The 27505-nt window shown below is 38.9% G+C and overlaps 1 protein-coding gene across 17 annotated transcripts in view; it reads right to left on the bottom strand.

Annotated features, from left to right (window-relative positions):
• The window catches only part of LOC133560140 (ELKS/Rab6-interacting/CAST family member 1-like), a 203892-nt gene that overhangs the window by 66748 nt on the left and 109639 nt on the right, over positions 1-27505 (bottom strand). For 9 of the 17 annotated variants that reach the window (XR_009808391.1, XR_009808392.1, XR_009808393.1 and 6 more), the window contains 3 exons: positions 25324-25459; positions 22605-22736; positions 6780-6940 (listed from right to left, as the gene is read on the bottom strand). Coding sequence is in view for 13 of the 17 variants with exons in the window: in XM_061912311.1 (XP_061768295.1) it covers positions 6780-6940; positions 22605-22736; positions 25324-25459 (429 nt within the window). In the remaining 4 variants the exon portion in view is untranslated. Of the gene's footprint in view, positions 1-6779; positions 6941-7069; positions 7115-22604; positions 22737-25323; positions 25460-27505 lie in introns of all 17 variants that reach the window. The other 8 variants (XR_009808389.1, XM_061912308.1, XM_061912309.1 and 5 more) reach the window with 1 other exon arrangement.

The raw sequence follows: 27505 nt of genomic DNA, 5'->3' as shown, positions 1-27505 counted from the left end.
GACAAATCGCCACCTCATCACAGGGCCAACACCGATAGACAGACAACATTCACACACTCGGGACCATTTAGACCAGTTGATCTGCCGTTTCTTTTCTTTTTCCCCTATGTCCCACTCTCCCTTGTCGAGGGGGTCCGGTCCATTTAGACCCTTTAGACCAGTTGAATTGCCGTTTCTTTTCTTTTTCTCCTATGTCCTACTCTCCCTTGACGAGGGGGTCCGGTCCGATCCGTTGGCCATGTACTGCTTGCCTGTGTATCGGCTGGGGACATCTCTGCGCTGCTGATCCGCCTCCGCTTGGGATGGTTTCCTGCTGGCTCCGCTGTGAACGGGACTCTCGCTGCTGTGTTGGATCCGGTTTGGATCCATTATGGATTGAACTTCCACAGTATCATGTTAGACCCGCTCGACATCCATTGCTTTCGTCCTCTCCAAGGTTCTCATAGTCATCATTGTCACCGACGTCCCACTGGGTCATCATTGTCACCGACGTCCCACTGGGTGTGATTTTTCCTTGCCCTTATGTGGGCCTACCGAGGATGTCATAGTGGTTTGTGTTGTTGTTTGTGCAGCCCTTTGAGACACTAGTGATTTAGGGCTATATAAGTAAACATTGATTGATTGATTGATAGTGTTGCCAATCAATCTACTCCCAGGTGCATGTTTTTGGAGGTGGGAGAAAGCCGGAGTACCCGGAGGGAACCCAAGCAGTCACGGGGAAGACATGGAAACTCCACACAGAAAGATCCCGAGGCCAGGATTGAACTCAGGACCTTCGTATTGTGAGGCACATGCACTAACCCCTGTTGTAACGTGCTGCCCCAATTTATTGTAATCCATTGGAATGGGCGAGGCTTCTTTGACATGCGAGTGTTCTGAGTTACTGTACAACGTGGAACAAATCATGCTGGTTGCAGTACTACTGTAGTCTGTACTATTAGCGGACATGATGCGGGCGATTTACTATAATTGTGTGTACAATTGAAAACAATTACTAAATGGTGTGTGCAAAATAGAGATGCTCCGATCGGAATGGGGCCGATATTTGCTTTTTTTAACTGATCGCTGATCGGCTGATGAGCAGGTAAGCCCAGCCTATCTTTACCACAACTTTGTCCAAGTTAGGTCTGCAATGATTCATTGAGTAAAATTATGAATTCATTTAGAAAAAAGCATAGGTTTGTATTTTGTTGCTTCGATTATTTTTTGGGGAGGGAGGTCTCCAAATCTGCGGCCCCTTTTCCAAAGGTTTCTGTATTTCCCCATTTTGGCTTTTGTGTTTTTCCTTGCTCAGATGTGGGTTCGGATCAGTTAAGTCATTGTGGTTGGGGATGTCCCGATCCGATATTGATATCGGAAATCAGTCCGATATTAGCCAAAAAAGTGAATAGCGGATTTTATCGGACTGAATCTAAAAACTCCGATATAAGCTGTCCATTTGCAACTGCAGCACTTCTATAATAGGTGACTCTGGTTTGATCACAAGAAGAGCGTCTCTGATCCAGTATGCACAGCCCACGTGATCACAACAACAACAACAACGCCTATGCTTGCAGCAAAGTGTAGTGATGTCGGCTGTGTGGAAGTGTTTTAAAATAAACTCGGACAAAGAAGTTGCCGCTAAATGCAACATCTGTCAGGCGCAAGTGTCCCGTGGAGGGACAGAACCGGGAAGGTTCAATACAAGCAACATCATCGCACATTTGAAAAAACACCACAAAAAAGAACATGAGGATTTTCGCGAGAGCAGCAAGGCGAAGCAACAAACCTCTGGCTGGCTTCAGCAGCCCACGCTGGCCGAAAGCTTTGCAAGACGTGACAAACTACCACGGGACAGCAAAAAGGCAATGGCCATAACAGAAACGATAGCCCAGTTTATTGTGCTGGATGACCAGCCCCTGTCGGTGGTGAGTAATGTCGGGTTTAAACGCTTAATGGGGCACCTCAAACCTTGCTACATTATTCCTAGCCGCCACTACATTGTAGACAAAACAGCACAGCATGTTGAAATGCTTATATTCTTAAAAAAAAATATCCACCTTATTATGCTCAGACTGCAGAAAGTGGAGAAGGAGGAGGAGGAGTAGTCAGAACTGACTGATTATCATTTGTTTACTGCTCTTGTTATTAGAGTGATATGTTTATTGCGTTTACACTATTCTTCAGTGAAGACTAAGAGTAATTACTACATTGTTTTGGGCATAGTCAGTCAGTGAAACTGGAGCTGTGAACTCTTAACTTTAGAGCAGTTGGACAGTGGACCACATTGTGTTGTTTTTGTCCCTGCCCACAGTTGTTTCCAACATATGCTGACAGTAAAAAGATAACTGAAGTGAACTTGAATTTTTTGGACTTTAAAACGTTTTTTTTTTAATTGAATTTATTTAGGTTATTTTTCAGGGTCTCCTAATTAATTTTTAATTTATTCTATTCAGTTGTATAATTATGTTGGTATTAGTGGTCATTTTGCACTTTAAATATAACATTTTGTTTTTTATGGATTTGTTGAGGTAATACTCTTATGTTGAAGGTTAAAATTTATGTAACCAATTGGTCAATAATAAATGCGTCAGTTTTTCCTACACCTACTCTTGCTGACTATTGTTTTCTGATTTAACACTACAACATCAGTAACAGTAACATCACTTTATCAAGCCTTTTCTAACATTCCACCCAACAAAATAAGAAATAAATATATGTATGATTCGTGCCTATATCGTATCGTATTGATATCGGTATCGGCCAATACTCAAGGCTACATTATCGGTATCGTATCGGAAGTGAAAACGTTGTATCGGGACATCTCTAATTGCGGTTTGTGCAACCGTTTGAAGAACCCGGGAGTAAGGGCTATACAAATAATATTTGATTGATTATTTGATTGACAATGAGTAAAATTAGTGCAAGACTGCTTCAATAGAGAGCTTTAGATCGCATGCCCTTTCCAGGTTTCTCATTGTGCCGATTGGGTTGGGTTTTATCTTGCCCTGATTCGGGATCTAAGCTGAGGATGTCGTTGTGGCTTGTGCAGCCCTTTGAGACACTTGTGATTAAGGGCTGTATAAATAAAGTTTGATTGATGTTGGATAAAAAGAGATGTCTAAGAGAAAAACTACGAGAAAGTGAAGGAGAGAGGAGTAGAGAAGCTGTCATAGGTTTTGCGATTATTTATTTTTCTTGTTCCTACACAATCTTTTTTGGGTTGGGGGAGTAAGTATTCAATACCACAAATGTAATACGTAATCTGATTTACAACAAAACTAGCAAATTCTAAATGCAATAAGTTATGTTTTAGAAAAATGAGTTTACTTTAGTTACTCGCTAGAAAACATTTCCAGTTCTGTGATCTATTGTCAAAATGTTTATATAAAAAATAACGCCAGCAGACATCAAAACGCATCCATTTAATTTGTTTTAATCAGCCCCCTTAAGTCATCGAGCAGCTATAAAATCACGTCATTGCTGAATAGACGATATGTCAGATATATTAATTCATGACCGTCTAAATATCATGTTGACATGTACAAAGATGGAATATTCTCTCTCCATCGTTTGTCCATCACCTCCTTTTATGCAGCCATTTGACGCGGTAAATATATACACAAAACAGTTTCGGGTTTGATAAATCACATTGTGAGTGCGAAATTATTATAATTACATCTTCTCCTCTCGGTATAGTGTGTTATAAACAGCGTATACTCTGAGGACAAACACGCTAAATGGATTGCATGAACTATTTTGATCATTTAAGAGACACAATACTCAGTGCATAAGAATTATAGAGTTGCAGATTCAGAGCAGATCATCTTAGTGTTATCAAGTTTGAACATGTTTAATACACACAAACCTTTAGTAGATAATTTCCTTAATAGACAAACAATAAAGAGGAGTGTCTGTGTTTGAAAAAAAACATATTTTCCAAAAAGTTGGCAATTAAATTATCATTAAGTTACTGTTAATTGAACACATTTTGTATGTCTATTGTTTTATTCCATATTATTTCATAATTTTAGATAATATGTTATCTTTGTACTTTAAACAATTTTATAAACATGGACATATTCTATTTCTATTTCTGTTTTATTTTAGTGTCTTAATGATCTATTATTTGATTGCAATTTATTTAAAAAGTATTTGGAATATTTCTGTAATGTCACCACTTACCAGTATGTTCTTAGAAATGGATTTCTTATGTAAGCCGTATGTATATGCTGTATATGACTTTTTTTTTTTTACTGCAGCTTAGTAATTTTTATGTTTAGATGGATAGATAGATAGATAGATAGATAGATAGATAGATAGATAGATAGATAGATAGATAGATAGTACTTTATTGATTCCTTCAAGAGAGTTCCTTCAGGAAAATTTAAATATGTAAACTGTATGTGTTTATTGTATTTGAACACGGACAAATTCTGTTTTGATTATCAATAGCTTAGTAATTTTTATTCATTCATCACATGTTATTGTTTTTAATTATCTGTTTCATTCAATTATATATATATATATATATATATATATATATATATATATATATATATATATATATATATATATATATATATATATAATTAATTCAGTAAATATGTGTAATATCTATGCAATTGTATATAAAAATAATTCAGTAAATATGTGTAATATCTATGCATCAGTTACCAGTATGTTTTTATTTTTAATATAGTTACTGTACCAACAGTGTGTGAATGAACTGGGACACATTTTGTTTTTTATTTTTACTACATTTTCATATTTTTGTATTTTATTGTTTTATATCAATATTGGTAACGGTATGTTTTTATATATTTTTTAACATAGAAAGTGTATGAGTATGAGAACTTGGACATATTTAATTAATTTTATGTCTTAATTTTAGCAAATATATTCCTCGCATGTTTTACAATATCAAAGCTGCGCATGTATTATTGTAATGTGAATATATTTTTATGAAATGATAGCTATTAGTTTGTTTAGCAAATGCGTTGAATATTTCTGTAATGGTACCAGCACATCTTTTTAATATTTAATGCGTTTTATTGCTGTGTTACATAAAGTGACTCCATTAAAATAGAGAGAAGTTGGTTTATCACATCTGCATATTTGATGATGGAAAAAACCCCAAAGAAGCGGACGACGGGCATACATATACAAACAGTAGGGCTGTGAATCTTTGGGTGTCCCACGATTCGATTCAATATCGATTCTTGGGGTCGCGATTCGATAATATATCGATTTTTTTCGATTCAACGTGATTCTCGATTCAAAAACGATATTTTTCCGATTCAAAAGGATTCTGTATTCATTCAATACATAGGATTTCAGCAGGATCTACCCCAGTCTGCTGACATGCAAGCAGAGTAGTAGATTTAAAAAAAAAAAAAAAGCTTTTATAATTGTAAAGGACAATGTTTTATCAACTGATTGCAATAATGTAAATTTGTTTCAACTATTAAACGAAGCAAAAATATGACTTATATTATCTTTGTGAAAACATTGGACACAGTGTGTTGTCAAGCTTATGAGATGCGATGCAAGTGTAAGCCACTGTGACACAATTGTTCTTTTTTTAATTTTTTATAAATGTCTAATGATAATGTCAATGAGGGACTTTTAATCACTGCTATGCTGAAATTATAACTAATATTGATACTGTTGTTGATTATATTCATTTTTGTTTCACTACTTTTGGTTTGTTCTGTGTCGTGTTTGTGTCTCCTCTCAATTGCTCTGTTTATTGCAGTTCTGAGTGTTGCTGGGTCAGGTTTGGTTTTGGAATTGGATTGCATTGTTATGGTATTGCTGTGTATTGTTTTGTTGGATTGATAAAAAAATAAAAAAATAAAAACTTAAATACAAATAAAAACAATTTTTTTTTTTTAAATGAGAATCAATTCTGAATCCCACACAGATTATTTTCGATTGGTATTTGAATCGATTTTTTCCCACACCCCTAATAAACAGTGAAGATAAAGCTGCTTTCTTTCCATTAAAAGTTGTGACCTGACATGGTTTGAAATTCATAAATTCATATATATACATATTTCTACAATATATACATACACATCTATATACATACACACCTATATACATACATGTGCATTTATATATGTATATTATATATATATATATATACTGTATGTATGTATATATATATATATATATATATATATATATATATATACACACATCTATTATATATATAGATGTGTATATATATATATATATATATATGTGTATGTATATATATATATATATATATGCGTGTGTATATATGTGTATGTATATATATATATGTATCTAACATATATATGTACACACACACACACACACACACACACACACACACACACACACACACACACACACACACACACACACACACACACACACACACACACACACAGATAGATATATACAACAAAGTCACTTCAAACTGATACAGCTTGTATGACATTAACATTTGAGGAGGAAATACTGTTGTGTTACAAACATTTGTGTGGTGTTGCTTCTATATTTGTCATTATCAAAAGCTGACTTTAATGAATAGTAGCGGCAACTGAAGTGAATGTGACAGCATGTCATAATTACGTCGGTCAGCTGGAAAAAAATCCCGATAGCGATATCGTTAGTCCAGAATTTTCACGGTTCTCATGGACAGACCTAATTAGGAACTGGTACCAAAAAATACAGGTACTCAATATACATCCCTAATTGTTAGTCAGGTAAATGAACGCTTGAACTTATGCAAGACTACAAACTACTTATTTATTTCAAATTCTTACTTCATCTCTAGGACCTCCTCCAGGTGCTTCCGCCGCTCGGCCCGCAGGGCGGTCAGGTGACCCTCTTTCTCGGCCAGTGACAGCTGAGTGGATGACAGCTTGGCTTTCATCACATCCAGCTCCTGTTTCACCTTTTCCATGGCAACCAGCAGGTCTTCCACCTGACACACACACACACACACACGCATCAACTGTAGTTTTCACATCATTTTGTCGTAATGTCTTCATTCAAACTTGTTTTTTTGCTGATTTGCCATGAAACAGTGAGAGCAGAGATGCACAAATGTTACCTTTGACCACCTAAAGCCGGCCGCTTTGAGCTCAATGTGTGACAGCTGCGTGCAAAAAGACAGAAAAGGACGGCGGCAAAAGCGGACAAAAAGGAAATAACGGACAATAAAATTAAAAAGATATTTGATTGTTTGGGTTGGAGCCAAAAAGTGGAGAAGAAACGGGGAAAAGGGGGAGAGAGAAGATATAAGTGAGTGAGAGAGGTCCAACATAAACATAGTGGACATGCATTGAAAATGTGCTCATGATTCATGGAAAAATTAAGAAAAGTGTGAGCGGATTTTTGACATTTTTAATTCTGCTAACAAAGACGTCCTTGGAAGAGTTACTAAAAAAAAATACCGTAGCAAGAAAGAGAACAGAACAGCAAAGTATTTAATAACACATTGTTTATGTCTATTTATTTCATTAATTATATATTAAGTTCTTCATATATTTGATTCTAACTATTTATTTCCATTATAGTTTTTATTATTTTTATTTTCCTTTTCTTTTATTTCTGAAAAGGCTATTTATCTATCAGACATTCGTCATTCTTATTTTTCCGATCACAAAATAAAGTTAAACACAAGAAATAAACAGACTAATAGTTCGGACACATGGGGAAGAGTTAGACTTGAATAAACTATGCTTCGTCCTTCTCCTTTTCAGACATTGCTGAATGTTCCTCGTCTAAAAATGTGATGTCCATTTTCAAAACTAAACACACCATTACAAGGAAAGGAAATGACTATCATTAGTTTTAGAAACATGAAGAAGAGTTTGTATCAAACAAGTTCTGCTTCTTTCTTCTCCTTTTCAGACATGTTGAATTGTACTTGGGTCGAGACCGGATGTTATTTTACGCAACATTGTTAAGCATAACATGGGGAAGGGTTATAGTAGGATTAAAGGGGAATTGCACTGTTTTCCGAAAAGTTAACCATCTATATGAGAGACAAGAACACACGTCTTTTTTAAAAAGATTTTAAAGATGATAAAAACGCTTGAAAGAGGCGGCAAATAGGAGTCACCATTGTAGCCTTCAAAGCCCTCTTAAAAAACTTCTAAACCCTTCAAGTATATATATATATATATATATATATATATATATATATATATATATATAATGTAGTAACAGACATGCTCATAACAATTGTGATATGTTCAATATTTACCATATTTTGATTATTTGATGACAGATTTATTCCGCACACTGATTTCTGTTTCCATAGCAGCGCACTTCCGACTTCTGGCAACAAATTTGTGTTCCTACTTACGGAAATAAAAGCGTGTGTGTGTTCTAATCATGACAGAATTGACAACTATTTTTAGACAAATGAGGATTTACAACCTTATCTTTTTGAACCTGAACATACTGAGGATGAACTGCTGCTTAAAGAACGACCAACAGAAAGTGAAAAGTTGAAACAGATGGAAGCAGAGAGAGTGAAGTAAAAGTGACAATGCTATAAATGTGGAACTTGGAGCCAAGCTATTTCGACAAGCTGGACCAAACGCACAACTACCCATTGAGTGAGTCACACTTTAATATTAATCACGAGACATGCAGCACACCATGCGTGTTATTACAACTACAGTAGATACGCTGCCAAGCTTTATACAAACAAAACATGAAATGTAGGCTAATACTTTACAGATACTGTAAAATGATTGTTCATGTTTTTCAGTCAGTACAGATTGGTGTCTTATCGCAGTGCTGTGTATCACAAAGTCAAACACGTATCATTTTGTTGTAGAAGTTAGCTTATCTCTTTCCGCAGCTTGCTTTTACAGCTAATACCGAAGCACGCCGATGTGTTACTACGCAGGAAAGTGTGCGCTCTTACAATAACAATGTCGCTACAACTTGGTTATTATACAGGTTACTGAATGTATGAAGTATTGTTGACGGGTTTTTGGATGCATTTTTGAAATTATTTAGAGGTAGAATTGATTCCTCCTATTAGCTGCATTGGAACGAGCCAATTTTTACATGTTATATTGCAAAAAAAATAAACAAATTATTTTGTCTTCTTGTCTCTCATAAGGATTGTGAACAATATGCAAAATATCAAAAACAAGTGCAATTCCCCTTTAAATAAACTCTGCTTGTCCCTACTCCTTTTGTGACGCGTTACATTGAGCAAGTGTAAACATGATGTTCATGTTCAAAAATAAATAATCCATTATCAGAAAGTAAACGGACTAAACAGTCACTTTTGAGACATGAAGAAGGGTTAGGATTGAATAAACTCTCCTTGTTCCGACTGCCATTCAGACATGTTGAATTGTGCATGTGTAAACATGTGATGTTTACAATTAAATGAACAATTACTATAACCATGAAGTAGACTAACAACATGTTATATGCATGGTGTAAGTACATAATCATTTTAGAGATATGGCGAAGATGTTGGATGAAATAAGCTCTGTGTAACGCATGTGTCAAATACATTTGCGGAGACTATTAGGCTCTTGTCTTTCTATTTACTCTTTGCACACTTTCTAGTCACGTGACCGCCACAGTCCAATCAGCTGTAGGTGTATACCGGTAGCTGAAAGTGACTGGTATGCTCTTGCTCTAGCTAATCTTTGGCAACTCGGCGCACTTCTCCCGTGTCACGTGACCGCCGCGGTCCAATTAGTGGTGCTTATAAACCGATAGCAGGAAGTCTTAAACTAATGATCACATTTGTGTATTGAATGTACTTTTATGTGTTTAGATAAGAACATTTAGTGCACTGACTGCTTTGTATAGGTCATAATTATGCTGCTAATGGTTATTTTAGCATTTTATTGCATATTGTGACTCTGTTTATTGATTTATATTGTACAATATTGAGGAAAGAATTAGAAATTATTGAATATTTATTATGAATACATGATAATATATTATTGAATAATATATGAATACTTGATGGTATATTGTTGGATAATATATTATGAATACTAGATAACGCAATTTAGTGTTATTTAATGAAGATTTGTGTACACATGGATATATAAGAATGGTTCTGGCTCTTACACAGGCCAGGCTTCTCTTTTTGATGGCGAGCTAAGGAAAATAATCACCTAGTCCAAGGATCAAGTTCGGAAGATTCCAGCCAGGAACCTCACCACCTGCTCTGTCTGGGCTGGTAGGAGGCTCTTGAGCCAACCCTTTACAATTCTCACTTTACCTGCAGCACATGGACTGTACTGCCATCCTTTTTTTTCCCAAGAACAACTATCTGAACTGAGATTTAAACAAGATCCAGAGACACTGAATAGTTAAATGGAATTGTATATAGTACTTGTGTTTTTCTCTTTAAATTACTTTCATGTTGAATGGCCATTCAACTCATTGTGTGAGTATATATCTGCTGTCCATCACTAATTCTCTAATACACGGTGTCAACCAAACTACAATTCAAGCTTTGTGGGTTCTTCCGAGGATGTCGTAATGGTTTGTACAGTCCTTTGAGACATTTGTGATTTAGGGCTATATAAATAAACATTGATTGATTGACGCTCTGTCTCTCTCTATGAGCTGAAACTAGTTTTCTGTTCCTAGCCCATAACACCCCATATATATATTTATTGCATTTGTAACTTTATAGAGCCGACTTCCAGCGCCAGATTCTTTGTCATTAAGCTGTGTTTGACTGTAGAAGCTCAATTGGTGAGTCCATATTTTACGACGATAGCACTTTTTTTCTTCCTACTCCTATTCAGACTGAATTGGACAAATGTAACAATGCAATGTTCATGTTCTAAAATAAATAAATCATTGACAGTAAGTAAACAGAATTATAGGCTTGTTAAGATTTAACAAGATCCGCTTCTTCTCTCAGGCCCAGAGAAGCCGGCAGCGTTTCTGGATGTTGTTGTTAAAGGGCTTTCGCTTTGCATTGTAGAGCTTTAACTTGCACTTACAGATGTAGCGACAAACTGTATTTAGTGACAGTGGTTTTCGGAAGTGTTCCTGAGCCCATGTGGTTATATTCTTTAGAGATTGATGTCGGTTTTTGAAACAGTTCCGTCTGAGGGATCGAAGATCACGGTCATTCAATGTTGGTTTCCGGCCATGCCGCTTACGTGGAGTGATTTCTCCAGATTCTCTGAACCTTTTGATGATATTATGGCCCGTAGATGTTGAAATCCCTAAATTTCTTGCAATTGCACTTTGGGAAACGTTCTTAAACTTTTTGACTATTTGCACACGCAGTTGTGGACAAAGGAGTGTACCTCGCCCCATCCTTTCTTGTAAAAGACTGAGCAGTTTTTGGGAAGCTGTTTTTATACCCAATCATGGCACCCCCCTGTTCCCAATTAGCCTGCACACCTGTGGGATGTTCCAAATAAGTGTTCGATGCGCATTCTTCAACTTTATCAGTATTTATTGCCACCTTTCCCAACTTTTTTGTCACGTGTTGCTGGCATCAAATTCTAAAGTTAATAATTATTAGCAAAAAAAAATTTTTTTTTATGAGTTTGAACATCAAATATGTTGTCTTTGTAGCATATTCAACTGAATATGGGTTGAAAATGATTTGCAAATCATTGTATTCCATTTATATTTACATCTAACACAATTTCCCAACTCATATGGTAACACGGTTTGTAAATAAATACAATTACTTGCAATTTAATTTAAATACAACATTTAAGTACAGTATGATTAATCATAAACTATAATAATAAATACAACTAATTGAGATAAGCACATATTGTTGTTTGGTTTTCAAACCTAAACCTCATTTAACACAAACACAATTAAACTAAATGAACACAAATATTCCCAAATAAAAAAAAGTGCAGGGACATTTTTCTATGTTACATAATTAAAATAAAATAAAAGGCTTTCTTTTGTTCGTCTTTTATGTTACCTATTTAAAGCAAAAAATAGATCAGTAGTATATTAGATGAAGTAAAATAATACAATATATAAAAACAATTAAATTAAAATAAAGACTTTTGACTTAACTACGTAAATAACATCTTTGTATGTATCATAAATGTTCATCTTTTCTTATCGATGCTACAAAATGAATGATGACTTTTACAGTGACTCCCACATATACACACTAACTCGAATTAAAAAACATTACATTGTATTTGTGTCTGCGATGTTGTTTGCGTTAGGTTCGGTCAAACACACACACACATTATATATATATATATATATATATATATATATATATATATATATATATATATATATATATATATTAGGGCTGTGAATCTTTGGGTGTCCCACTATTCAATTCAATATCGATTCTTGGGGTCGTAATTCGATTATGAATCGATTTTTTTCGGTTCAAAAAACGATATTTTTCCGATTCAAAACGATTCTGTATTCATTCAAAACGATTCTGCATTCATTCAATACATAGGATTTCAGCAGGATCTACTCCAGTCTGCTGACATGCTAATAGAGTAGTAGATTAAAAAAAAAAAAAAGCTTTTATTATTGTAAAGGACAATGTTTTATCAACTGATGCCAATGATGTACATTTGTTTGTAGCATATTCAACTGAATATGGGTTGAAAATGATTGGCAAATCATTGTATTCTGTTTATATTTACATCTAGCACAATTTCCCAACTCATTTGGAAACGGGGTTAGTATATGAAACAATGTCGGAGGTTTTTAGAACACTTTATAATAAATTAAATTTCCCATTGCCTTCATTATTAGCTGACTCATAATAACCTTTTATTTACAATTTCGAATGCATAAAAAAATTAAAACACGTGTTCTTGTCTCAAATAAGAATTGTGAATGATAGGCAGAACATTTTTAATAAGTGAATATGTCCATTGATGGAACACGTTAAGCATGTTCAAAGATAAATACTGTAATCCATTATCAGGAAATGAAAAGACTATTATTAATTTTAGGGCCAGTAAGAAGGGTCTGACTAAACACAATCTGCTTTTTCATACTCTTCTTCAGCCATGTTGAATTGTGCACATGTAGACATGTTGGAAACGGACCAAACTACTCTCAAAATTCCAAAGTAAGGAAAGAGAAAAGGGAGCAAGAAGAGAAAAATGACAAGGTCTCCATGGAAAAAGACGCAAGTGCGGATGTGGCCGACAAACACTTTGGTGTGTGTGGACTGACATGTTGGGGTGTGTCGCACCTTTTCCTCACTGACCATTAATGACTAACGTCTAGCTAAAAAATGTCTCCTATACTTTGGTGCGGTCAACCGCTGCAGTACACGGCTTGTCAATATGTGGCACAGGGTGTGTGTGTTTGGTGTGTGAACTTCCCGCTTTGGCCACGTTCAAGCTACAGGCTCAATTGCTCACTGTAACAAGCTACGGCTCTTTGAACAGCTCATTATTGTCTCTCACTCTGTCGTGGTTTTATAAATCATTATGTCCAAGCCTGACTGCTGTGACGCACTTGTGTAAAAAAAAAAAAAAAAAATCACATAACAAGAAACATTAAAATATTTATTTCTATGTGAAGAGAGTCCATCTGAATGCTGTTTAAAGAGCAGTTAGCACTTAATGTGTATGCTGGAAGGAACATAAGCAGGTAGATTGAAGGTACAGACCATGAATAATGTTGATGTTGGGCGAGGACTTTGACCACATGTTGTTGACATTTTTGCAAAGCGCTTCTTCTTCTTCCTGCCTCAGTGGCGTCTGCTCCACTAATTAAAGCTGCCGCTTTTTTGGGGCTTTTTTTTGCCGCTATGGCTGGCATACATCAGCGCCAAATTTAGAGGCATCAGGATTTTCCGCAGGATTTCTTCCACAAAGACGCAGGACAACTTCCGACTGCCTTTACTTTCATTTTAAATCCATTCTGTCTTCTGTTACAAATTCTCTATCCATTCTTACCCGATAGGAAAATGCTCAAAGCAAATGGTGTCTCCATTTGATATAGTTGTATGATGTCAGTCGGATATCCTACATATCATCATCATGGCAGTCTGTCGAGCGCGACAATGACTGTTTCATTTAGGTCGGATCATAGACCTCCATTCAGCCCTGTCTTTTGCCTTCAGCTGCCAGGTTGCAGTGTCGTTCTTCAGTTCCCTCAAATTCCGTTTAACGGTGTCCTTGTACCTTAGCTTTGGCCTCCCTCGGTTTTGTTTCCCTTCCTCCAACTGTGAGTAGAGCAGATGACGAGGGAGCCGCTCGTGACTCATTCTCACTACATGCCCGACCCATTTCAGGTTTGTTTGGGTTAAGATGTCATCCATCGATGGCAGTCCAGCACGATTTAGGACCTCTGTGTTTGGGATTTTGTCTGTCCAGGAGATATCCATTATGGTCCGAAGGTGGCGTATCATGAAGGCGTGAAGTTTTCTAACTTGCACCCTGCAGATGCTCCAAGTTTCAGCACCGTACAAAAGTGTAGCCAGCACAGTTGCTCTGTACACCTTGCACTTGATGCAAATAGAGACATGCCTGTTGTTCCAGAGTCTTTCCCTTAATTTCCCAAACACAGCACTCGCTCTTCCCATCCTGAGTCTGATCTCAACATCAACCTTGGGATTTTCTGTCACTGTGCTTCCGAGGTACTTGAATGTTCGGCATTGCACAAGTGGGTCTCTCAGGACACAGACCTCCCCTGGTAGAGATGATGTGGGCTTATAATTGGGTAGTTGGTACAAGCATTTCGTCTTCTTGATGTTTGTTTTGAGGCTGAACTATCTAGCTGTTGCTGAAAACTTGTTCACAAGATCTTGTATGTCCTCTACATTGTGCGCAACCATAGCACTGCCGTCTGCAAACAGTAATTCTCTCACAACCTTAAGTGTTCTCTTGCTCTTTGCTCGAAAGTGAGCAACCTAGAACAGATCTGCATCTTTCCTTGTCCGGATGTAGACCCCCTTCGATGTGTCCTTGAAAGCAACCTTGAGCATGGCTGATAGGTAGAGTGAGAGCAGGGTTGGTGCTAGAACACAGCCCTGCTTCACTCCATTGCTAACTGGGAAGTCCTTCGAGACAGATCCACCCAGTGCCACATTTGCCTGCATGCCCGTATGAAGCGCCTCAATAAGCTCAACAAAGTTGTCTGTACATCCGTACTTCTTGAGAACTTAACACAATCCTTGCTTTGAAACTGTGTCGAAAGCTTTACTGAAGTCAATGAAGACCACATAGAGCGGCATGTTCTGCTCAATACACTTTTCCTGCACTTGTTTCAGACAAAATAACATGTCCATTCCCAAGATGGCGCGGCTGTAGTGGCTGCTATAGGCAGGAGCTCTGTGCTCTTGTATCATCCTTTTGTGTTTCCCTCTTGTTTTCATGTGTTATTATATTTTTTTGCCTTTTGGTCTGGGACCATTTGGGACTGTGTGACAAGGGGTGCCACTTTTGTGACCTCTGTGGTGTTTTTTTTTGTGGACTTCTGGATCTGCCTCCCGGGAGCCTTTTGGCCATGAAGACCAGCTGCTGGGTCTCTGCCACACCTGAGTCCGTTTGGAGGGACTGGAGGGGATGCGGATGAGGGGACAGGGCTGCGGAGCTGGCACTGAGCGCTGGGACGGAGAGGCTTCGCGGTGTCTTGGCTGGGTGAGCAGGTGTCGGACACCTCAGTCACCTTGGACGTATCCTCGCTCATCCATGCGGACTGGACACTGGCCGAGAGTGGAGTCAGCTGTCTTGGTTTCTTTGTTGGGTCTGCTACTGTCTCTGGCCATGCTCCCTCCTCCCCAGCGGACGATGGCGTGGATCACCACAGAGGCCACCACAGTGGATATGTTTCTTTTACTTTTTATTCATAACTGTATGTAGAAGTCTCTGCTTGTATCTGCTGCTTTAATGTCTTTAATGTCCTCTGTGTTCTTTGATGTTTCCCTCTTACACACATGGAAGAGGGATGTGTACTATGGCTATGAGTTGTTGTTGGTTTTTTTATTTATTTTTTATTTTTTTTTTCCCTTGGCCTCAGTCTGCACCCCCTCTCCAAGGCCCAGGCTAAGACCGATTTTTTTATTTAATTTTAATCTTCTATCCCCCCCCCCTTGTTTACCTGTATTTCCTCTTTTTTTGTAAGGGGCGCTGGAAGCCGGCAGACCCGTCAGCGATCCTGTTCTGTCTCCCTGTAATGTTTGTCTGATCTTGAATGGGATTGTGCCGAAAATTGTAATTTTCCTGAAGGAACTCTCCTGACGGAATGAATAAAGTACTATCTAATGTATCATGTCCTGCATATACAGTATGTAAAAAACAAGAATGTGATATGTGCTTGCATGTAAAACAGGGGTCTGAAAATCACGACCCGCGGGACAATTGTGGCCTCTGAGATATTTTGTGGTCCCCACCTTAATATGAAAGTTTATTGTTAGTATGGCCTGCGAGTGTTGTGTGCTAAGCTAAACAAACCTACCAACATTACGGTGGGGTATATGGCTCTCGGAGGCGGGATATCGACTGGGCTTGATGCAAGCAAAGAAACATTTATTATTCATTAGTTTATTAATTTATTAATATTTTAGTGTACGTTACAGCAGCGTTACCATGGAGAGTTTTCTTCCATGCCTGGCTTGCTGCCTCGTTTCTATTGGGCATTTGTCCCTGCGCACTGCGTTCACAACATTTCAAAAAAGTTTTCAAGTTGCTGCCCTATGGGACATTATACGTACACATGTTTCTAACTGACAAAATAAGTCAAAGCGAAAAGTAAGGAACTTAATGTATCCTAAAGTAGTCTGAAGTCACATAGCGATACCTGTTGGCCGGCAATAAAAGTCCCCGATAACCCGGACCGATTATAGCGTCACACAGTTATTTGTGGGAGGGGTTTTATTTGCATCACACTAATTGCAATTTCACTGAACACTACATATATTTCTGTTTGATGTAATTTGTTTTTTTTTTGTTTCTTTGACAACGTTTACAAGAGCACGGTGTCATTGCCACTTATTTTTCCTGTAACAGCACGGCGGTTAACATTACGGAAGCAATTGACTTTTTGCACTCGCTATCACGGTACTTTGTACCATCTACAATCATGGTGTTCATGTCATCGGGAAAAACATGAACATTGAGTGCAAGAAAAAAAAAAAAGGAGACTGCTATCGAGCTATTATCTACCGACCGTCGTGCTGCTGTTACAAGAAAAAAAAGAATGCAATTCTCTGTACATCGAGTTGTTCTCCGTGCGTCGGCTAAAAGCGACAATGACACAAAGTAAAATTTGAATATACTTCACCGTTCCAAACATTTACTTATTTTCTCGTTAGTGTTTTATTTATTTATTTTTTTAAATCTTATTTTGTGTTAAAAATGTTTTTAAAAAAAAAAAGGCATTTGAGAAGATTATCAGCCCCATCTGACCCACAGGTAAATTGAGTTTGAGACCCCTGATGTAAAATATGTGCTATACGCAAATACGGTATTAGCTTTCACTGTTATGCTGATGACACCCAACTCTACATGCCCCTAAAGCTGACCAACACGCCGGACTGTAGTCAGTTGGAAGCGTGTCTTAATGAAATTAAACAATGGATGTCCGCTAACTTTTTGCAACTTAATGCCAAAAAAACGGAAATGCTGATTATCGGTCCTGCTAGACACCGACCTCTATTTAATAATACAACTTTAACATTTAACAACCAAATAATAAAACAGGGTGACTCTGTAAAAAATCTGGGTATTATCTTCGACCCAACTCTCTTCTTTGAGGCACACATTAAAAGCGTTACTAAAACGGCCTTCTTTCATCTCCGTAATATCGCTAAAATTCGCTCCATTTTGTCCACTAAAGACGCCGAGATCATTATCCATGCGTTTGTTACGTCTCGTCTCGATTACTGTAACGTATTATTTTCGGGTCTCCCCATGTCTAGCATTAAAAGATTACAGCTGGTACAAAATGCGGCTGCTAGACTTTTGACAAGAACAAGAAAGTTTGATCATATTACGCCTGTACTGGCTCACCTGCACTGGCTTCCTGTGCACTTAAGATGTGACTTTAAGGTTTTACTACTTACGTATAAAATACTACACGGTCTAGCTCCAGCCTATCTTGCCGATTGTATTGTACCATATGTCCCGGCAAGAAATCTGCGTTCAAAAGACTCCGGCTTATTAGTGATTCCTAGAGCCCAAAAAAAGTCTGCGGGCTATAGAGCGTTTTCCGTTCGGGCTCCAGTACTCTGGAATGCCCTCCCGGTAACAGTTCGAGATGCTACCTCAGTAGAAGCATTTAAGTCTCACCTTAAAACTCATCTGTATACTCTAGCCTTTAAATAAACCTCCTTTTTAGACCAGTTGATCTGCCGCTTCTTTTCTTTCTCCTATGTCCCCCCCCCCTTGTGGAGGGGGTCCGGTCCGATGACCATGGATGAAGTACTGGCTGTCCAGAGTCGAGACCCAGGATGGACCGCTCGTCGGGACCCAGGATGGACCGCTCGCCTGTATCGGTTGGGGACATCTCTACGCTGCTGATCCGCTTGAGATGGTTTCCTGTGGACGGGACTCTCGCTGCTGTCTTGGATCCGCTTGAACTGAACTCTCGCGGCTGTGTTGGAGCCACTATGGATTGAACTTTCACAGTATCATGTTAGACCCGCTCGACATCCATTGCTTTCGGTCCCCTAGAGAGGGGGGGTTGCCCACATCTGAGGTCCTCTCCAAGGTTTCTCATAGTCAGCATTGTCACTGGCGTCCCACTGGATGTGAATTCTCTCTGCCCACTGGGTGTGAGTTTTCCTTGCCCTTTTGTGGGTTCTTCCGAGGATGTTGTAGTCGTAATGATTTGTGCAGTCCTTTGAGACATTTGTGATTTGGAGCTATATAAATAAACATTGATTGATTGATTGATTGATAATGTCTAATACAAGCAATCCTGGATGGTGTTTACTTGTGCAGAGCTGGACAGCCAGTTAACATCTAAATGTCCTCCAATAAGTGAAGTGAATTATATTTATATAGCGCTTTTCTCAAATGACTCAATGCACTTTTACATAGTGAAACCCAATATCTAAGTTACATCATTTAAACCAGTGTGGGTGGCACTGGGAGCAGGTGGTTAAAGTGCCTTGCCCAAGGACACAACAGCAGTAACTAGGATGGCGGGAGCGGGGATCGAACCTGGAACTCTCAAGTTGCAGGCACGGCCATATTACTTATACATACAAAGTCTCCAGGGTAGAAGTGTAGTATAAAGTATCCAGTAACAAATGTATCAAAAATATTCAACTTACTGCGTCATGAGCTTATTAACTTTATGAATTATTGTGACCACTAGGTCTCCTAAAAATCAATGACCACAACGCTTCAACATAAGTCCATTCCAGACGGTTGAAAATAAATAGGGCAGTGTTTTTCATACCTATTATTAATGTTCTGTAGTGTTACCAAAATGTATTTCCATATTTTTCAAAGTTTAATGCAGTAGAAAACATTTCTTTTTTGGCTTTATTTTACCGGAACGTCTAATGATACATTAAACATATGATTTTTCCTGCACTCAAAGAACAATTTTGTCATTAAATAAGATTTAGTAGTAAGTAAGCAAAGGCCACTTATTTGGCTAATGACATATGCGGTAACATCCATCCATCCATCCATTTTCTACCGCTTATTCCCTTTCGGGGTCGCGGGGGGCGCTGGCGCCTATCTCAGCTACAATCGGGCGGAAGGCAGGGTACACCCTGGACAAGTCGCCACCTCATCGCAGGGCCAACACAGATAGACAGACAACATTCACACTCACATTCACACACTAGGGCCAATTTAGTGTTGCCAATCAACCTATCCCCAGGTGCATGTCTTTGGAAGTGGGAGGAAGCCGGAGTACCCGGAGGGAACCCACGCATTCACGGGGAGAACATGCAAACTCCACACAGAAAGATCCCGAGCCTGGATTTGAACCCAGGACTGCAGGAACTTCGTATTGTGAGGCAGACGCACTAACCCCTCTGCCACCGTGAAGCCATGCGGTAACATATTGTGTCATTTATGATTGTATTATTTTGTCAAAATAATGAGTGGCAAGCGGTTCGAAAATGTATTTTTATTGTACTTTTTAATTAAATTGTTAATATCTGGTTGCTTATTGTTCAAGCACATTCTCGCTACACTTCTGTTATAACGTAATAAGCACTGAAAATTGCTGTGGTCCTATAAATTATACATATATTATATATATATTAATCTATCTATATATGTATATATATATATATAGTCAGGTTTTGTCTTGTGCTAAGAGGCCCAAATCTGGCCTGGATAAATCTAACAGTGAGGTAAAAAACAACAAGCACTGCAATATCATTACCGGCCAGATTATGAGCTTGGCGGGCAGACGCGGACTTCCACACACAGCTGCATGTAATTGTTTAAATAATCCATATTTACCGTGACGGAGCGATGTCAGCGAATTGCAGCTAAGAAAAAGGAATCTAGTGAGAGTACGTGACCAACATTTAGAATTGCTAATAACAATGGAGGGTGACCACTTTTGCCAACAGCTACACAGGCTGTGTTTTCTTAGGCCGGCATTCATCCTTGCGGCCCACACTCGTCAGAACCCAACATTTCACATGTCAGAGTTCTTATGAAGTCACTCATACACCAATGAGGAAGCTCCTCCCACTGCTGTGTGGTTTTCTCTTCCTCCTGAGCATCCCTATGGCGGCATAATGAGCCTTCCTGATGCACACAAAGATGTTTGTTGTTGCCGGGCCAAGGTGCACAACATGCAGCTTGTTCTTTAAATAGGAAAGTATTTACCAAATGAGAGAGACTGAGCAAACAGCTCAAGTTGGCACAGGGCTGGCCCCAGGCATAAACGCCTCAGGAGTAACATGATCACGGCGATCGGTCCCTTCAGGAGGTGATCATCTTGTGGTTATCGTGCTCTGCAGGCGTTTACTTGTTCTACCTTGATGGACTTAATGACCTCATGGATAAAATATACTTTGTTTCTGTTTGTCCAAATGTTTTTTGGAGCAGTTTGACTTTGGTTTTCGCAGCATAGCAGCCACCTCCATTCAAAGCAAAATACAAACCCCGTTTCCATATGAGTTGGGAAATTGTGTTAGATGTAAATATAAACGGAATACAATGATTTGCAAATCCTTTTTAACCCATATTCAGTTGAATATGCTACAAAGACAACATATTTGATGTTCAAACTGATAAACTTTTTTTTTTTTTTTGCAAAGAATCATTAACTTTAGAATTTGATGCCAGCAACACGTGACAAAGAAGTTGGGAAAGGTGGCAATAAATATTGATAAAGTTGAGAAATACTTATTTGGAACATCCTACTGGTGTGCAGGCTAATTGGGAACAGGTGGGTGCAATGATTGGGTATAAAAGCAGCTTCCATGAAATACTAAGTGATTCACAAACAAGGATGGGGCGAGGGTCACCAATTTGGAAGCAAATTGTTGAACAGTTTTAGAACAACATTTCTCAACGAGCTATTGCAAGGAATTTAGGGATTTTACCATCTACGGTCCGTGAAATCCTCAAAAGGTTCAGAGAATCTGGAGAAATCACTACACGTAAGCAATGATATTACGGACCTTTGATCCCTCAGGCGGTACTGCACCAAAAAACGACATCAGTGTGTAAAGGATATCACCACATGGGCTCAGGAACACTTCATAAAACCACTGTCAGTAACTACAGTTGGTTGCTACATCTGTAAGTGCAAGTTAAAACTCTACTATGCAAAGTAAAACCCATTTATCAACAACACCAAGGAACGCCGCTGGCTTCGCTGGGCCCGAGCTCATCTAAGATGGACTGATGCAAAGTGGTCCACATTTCAAATTTTATTTGGAAACTGTGGACGTGGTGTCCTCCGGAAAAAAGAGGAAGATAACCATCCCGATTCTTATAGGCGCAAAGTTCAAAAGCCAGCATCTGTGATGGTATGGGGGTAACTTACATATCTGTGAAGGCATGGGTAACTTACATATCTGTGAAGGCACCATTAATGCTGAATGGTCCATACAGGTTTTGGAGCAACATATGTTGTCATCCAAGCAACGTTATCATGGACGTCCCTGCTTATTTCAGCAAGACAATGCCAAGCCACGTGTTACAACCGTGTGGTTTCGTAGTAGAAGAGTGCGGGTACTTTCCTGGTCCGCCTTCAGTCCAGACATGTCCCGATCGAAAATGTGTGGCGCATTATGAAGTGTAAAATACGACTAAGCTCTACATAAAACAAGAATGAGAAACAATTCCACTTTCAAAGCTTCAACAATTAGTTTCCTCAGTTCCCAAAAAGTTTATTGGGTGTTTTTAAAAGAAAAGGTGATGTAACACAGTGGTGAACATGCCCTTTCCCAACTACTTTGGCACGTGTTGCAGCCAAGAAATTCTAAGTTAATTATTATCTGCAAAAAAAAATAAAGTTTATGAGTTTGAACATCAAATATATTGTCTTTGTAGTGTATTCAATTGAATATGGGTTGAAAAGGATTTGCAAATCATTGTATTCCGTTCATACTTACATGTAACACAATTTCCCAACTCATTTGAAAACGGGGTTTGTAAATGTAAATGAAATACAATGATTTGCAAATCCTATGGGTCGTGTTAGCTAAGGCACATACAGTATTCATACTACATTACCTGTTTCTCAGCATGTGTGCGGGAGTGTTCCTCCTGAGCGAGTACCATCTCTCGCTCTGTAGTGATCTGAACGCTTTCTCTCAGGGCCTCTTCCAGCTCCTCAATGCGCTCCTCCTTATGGCGCAGAGAATCCTTGCAACATACACACACACACACACACACACACACACACACACACACACACACACACACACACACACACACACACACACACACACACACACACACACACACACACACACACACACACACACACACACACACACACACACACACACACACACACACACACACATTTAGTACACAGATTCATGCCGCGCAAAAGGCTAGTGCAGTTTCATTTCGGCAACTAGTTAAAAATGTGAAGTGAAGTGAATTATATTTATATAGCGCTTTTCTCTAGTGACTCAAAGCGCTTTACATAGTGAAACCCAATATCTAAGTTACATTTAAACCAGTGTGGGTGGCACTGGGAGCAGGTGGGTAAAGTGTCTTGCCCGAGGACTAGGATGGCAGAAGCGGGAATCGAACCTGCAACCCTCAAGTTGCTGGCACAGTCGCTCTACCAACCGAGCTATGCCGCCCCATAAAAATGTGGAAACAAGTACCACACATAAAACAAATATTCAATGCTATAGCTTTTAAATGCAACTGTAACAAAAGACTGTGGCAAATAATTGTCTTATCAACACCTACGCCAGAAAGTTATGCCATCATCAGGTTTGTCTGTTTGTCAGTGAGCAAAATAAATCAAAACGTTATCGGCAGATGCTGATGGAACTTTCAGGAAATGTCAGAAATGGGTTAATGGAGTCCCATACAATTGAAACACACACACTGGGTGTGGTGAAATTTGTCTTCTGCATTTGACCTATCCCTGTGTTTCACCCCATGCGAGGTGAGGGGAGCAGTGAGCAGCAGCGGGGGCCACGCTCTGGAATCATTTTGGTGATGTAACCCCCAATTCCAACCCCTTGATGCTGAGTGACTAGCAGGGAGGCGATCTGGGTCCCATGTCTTGTAGTCTTTGGTATGACTCGGCCGGGGTTTGAACTCACGACCTCCAAGTCTCAGGGCAGACACTCTAACCACAACGCCGCTGAGCTGGAGAAGTGATTGCATTTTGGGGATGATCCGGATCATTTCTGCTATGCTACGATCCTCTACTCGTGTGGGCGTATGCTAACGGCCCTGCCTCCACCCACAGAGACAAAAACCACTGGCTTCACTAGTTTTCTTTTACTCCGCTATAGATAACTCAAAAGGTTATGGGTGGATATTTTGTCTTCCTATGAGGAAATGTCAGGAATGGAATAAAAAAACAAGTAATTGCATTTAGGGGTTGATCCGCATAACGGTCTGGATTCAAGACTTGTTGCTCATTGCTAGGCCGGGCCGGGTGAAGGTCTGCGCTCTTCAAGTTATTTGAATCTTTTAATGAAAATCCATCATATTTTAGTGTAGTTTTGTATATGTATTGTACATACATTGCTCTTTTAAGACATGCAATTATTTATGTTGCTCTGTACGGTGTCCCTGAGTGCCCCAAAAATGCCTATGATTACAATGCATCATTATTATCATTATCATTACTATAAAACAACAAATATCAAACTATCAATCAATGTTTACTTATATAGCCCTAAATCACGAGTGTCTCAAAGGGCTGCACAAGCCACAACGACATCCTCGGCTCAGATCCCACATCACGGCAAGGAAAACTCAACCAAATGGGACAATAAGAAACATTGGAGGGGACCGCTTTATTTCTTATCCTGGCACTGCTGTACTTTCACACTCAATCTTTGCTTTATTATTGCAATATAGTATACCGTAGCCCTATATTCTGTACTTTTGCATTAATTTTTAACTATTTTATGTTACTATTACTATGATGATTTTAGACTGGACACGTTTTGTGCTCAGTTCACACTCTCAGTGCAGCAACTAGAAATGCATTAACAGTACTTTTGACATCACCACAATAAAAAAACCCTAGCAAATGTTTTTCTTTACTTTTATCAAAATGCTGCACCTCCCCTGAAGTTTGTATGTCTCACACTTGCTCTACAACTCACAATTCCCCCCAAAGTTCTTCTCCATTCCCTGAAAAAAAAAAACAACATTTTTTTTAGTCCTGTTTCCCGGTGCAACATGACCCTGTGTCTAACAATCTAACTATGCAGACGGAGATGTTCCTAATTAGATTAAACTTATTTTTATTGTGCTGAATTAAATTTACCGTCCGGATTATACTCGGGTTTCACTCGCCGCCCTTACTGCTGCTCAAAGTATGGCGCTGACTTGTGAACTCAAGAAGATTGAAGTCGCTTGCTAACGTCGTCATCTGCCACTAATCAGATGCTAACAATTCCTGGAAGAGCAGAGAAGGAACGAGGGAGGAAAAAGGTGAGTGTGGAAAAGTTCAAGGGGACAAACTAAAGTGAAAGGACATCTTCGATACAAAGACTGCAGCAGGCATTACTGCATATTTATGCGTGTGTGTGTGTGTGTGTGTTTTACATCACCTCATTCCCTGTCAATCATCCTCTCCTGATACCCGCTAGCACACACTCCCCGAGCTGCATGGAGACTGTGTGTGTGTGTGTGTTTGACATTGCCCCAAGGCGACACCACATCACATTCTGACATGTTGCTGCCATTGCTGTGATAGCAGCAACATATTGAAACTAAAACCTTGTGAGTTTCAACTTCCTACTTTTATCTGCTGGGAGCTCTCGTTCAGATTGTCCTCCCTCTTCTTAGCCTCCTCCATCAGCTGGACATTCTTGCTCTTCTCCATTTGCTCGTTGTGCTTCAGGTTGGCCACCTTCTTGGACTGATCCTTCATCTGCCTGCAAAAACATCACATTCAGCATCTCCCGGCAGTGCAAAGTGGGATTTTTTATAATTGGGTTTTGTCCATAAAACATGGCAACGAATGGCCTACAACAGTGGTTCCCAACCGGGGCCGTGGCCCGACTGGTGAAGGGCCGCAAAATAATTTTTTATTTTTTTTTATAAAACACAATATATACTTACAATTAGTGCACCAACCACAAAAACCTCCCTTTTTCATGACAAAGAAAAAAAAAAGAAAAAAAAGACCACACAACACCTTTCACTTTGCATCAGTCCATCTTAGGTCAGCTCGGACCCCAACAAAGCCGGGGGCGTTCAAGGATATTGCTGATAAATGGGTTTGGCTTTGCATAGTAGAGTTTTAACTTGCACTTACAGATGTAACGACCAACTGTAGTTTCTGACAGTGGTTTTATTAAGTGTTCCTGAGCCCATGTGGTGATATCCTTTACACACTGATGTCACTTTTTGATGCAGTACCACCTGAGGGATCAAAAGTCCATCATATCATCGCTTGGGTGCAGTGATTTCTCAAGATTCTCAGAACTTTTTGATGAATTTACGGACCGTAGATGGTAAAATCCTTAAATCCCTTGCAATAGCTCGTTGAGAAATGTTGTTCAAAAACTGTTCGACAATTTGCTTACAAAGTGGTGACCCTCACCCCATCCTTGTTTGTGAATTACTTAGCATTTCATGGAAGCTACTTCTATACCCAATTATGGCACCCACCTGTTCCCAATCAGTCTGCACACCTGTGGGATGTTCCATATAAGCGTTTAATGAGCATTCCTAAACTTTATCAGTAATTATTGACACCTTTCCCAATTTCTTTGTCACGTGTGGCTGGCATCGAATTCTAAAGTTAATGATTATTTGAATTTTTTTTTTTTTTTTATCAGTTTGAACATCAAATCTGTTGTCTTTGTAGCAAATTCAACTGAATATGGGTTGAAGATGATTTGCAAATAGTTGTATTTTCCGTTTATATTTACATCTAACACAATCTCCCAACTCATATGGAAACAGGGTTTGTACATTGCTGCATCAAATCAATGTTTATTAATATAGCCCAAAATCACAAGTGTCTCAAAGGGCTGCACAAGCCACAACGACATTTGCGGTACAGAGCCCACATAAGGGCAAGGAAAAACTTACCCCAGTGGGACGTGCATAAAAGAAAACAAAAACTTTTCACATTGTCATTATGAGGTAGGGTGTGTAGAATTTCGAGGACAAAAAAATTCCATTTTGGACAAAAGCTGTAACATAAAACGTGGAAAAAGTGAAGTACTGTGAAAAATTTCTGGATGCACTGTATATCCCATAATGCAGTCTGTGTCAGTCCAGTGTGCAGGAACAGCTGCAGTCAAGGTGCAGCATGATAATGTCTAAAAAAGCAAGGAATGTCATTTTCATATCTGTTTTTGTAACTAAAAGTACATTTTAAGGCAGCTTGACTGACCGTATAGACTGGAGCTAATGTTGCAACTCCTCGAGGTCCAATGTAATAAAATGTATAGAGTATAACGCACAAACCAGCAAGTGAATCCAGGACAAATGTACATAGTATGAGCGCCTGAATCATGATCTTGGGAGGAAGATTAGTCATGGAAGCATCCAACTGTCTGGATGGAGAAAAGCTTAAATCTTCCACCCTGTCATTTAAAATGCCTGGAAGACGTTGAGCTGCGTCACAACACAATCTGCTATCACACACAGCTTGTCTCCATCGGGACCTTTAATACCTTTTCACGCACGCACACGCACATCTACTGACGGCCGCTAATGCTAGGAAGGTTTTAACAGCTTCCAAGCGAATCACAGCTGAGAAAGGACAAAGAAATACGAAACAGGGTGAAAGACCACACAAGGGTGGGCGTAAATAATCCAGATATCAAAAACCTTTTATCGTATTTGTGCAGTTTCGCAAATTTTGTGCTTGACCTGTTAAAACATTACGAGCCATTGTTATCATAACTTCTTAGTGAAAACATATTTGGACTTCCAGGGAGCTAGAATACCTCCAGCCTTGTGAT

The sequence above is a fragment of the Nerophis ophidion genome, linkage group LG10 (assembly GCF_033978795.1).
Source record: "Nerophis ophidion isolate RoL-2023_Sa linkage group LG10, RoL_Noph_v1.0, whole genome shotgun sequence".
NCBI classification, from domain to species: Eukaryota; Metazoa; Chordata; class Actinopteri; order Syngnathiformes; family Syngnathidae; genus Nerophis; species Nerophis ophidion.
Note: the sequence above shows the minus strand (reverse complement) of the source record. Positions and strands in the feature narration are given on the sequence as shown.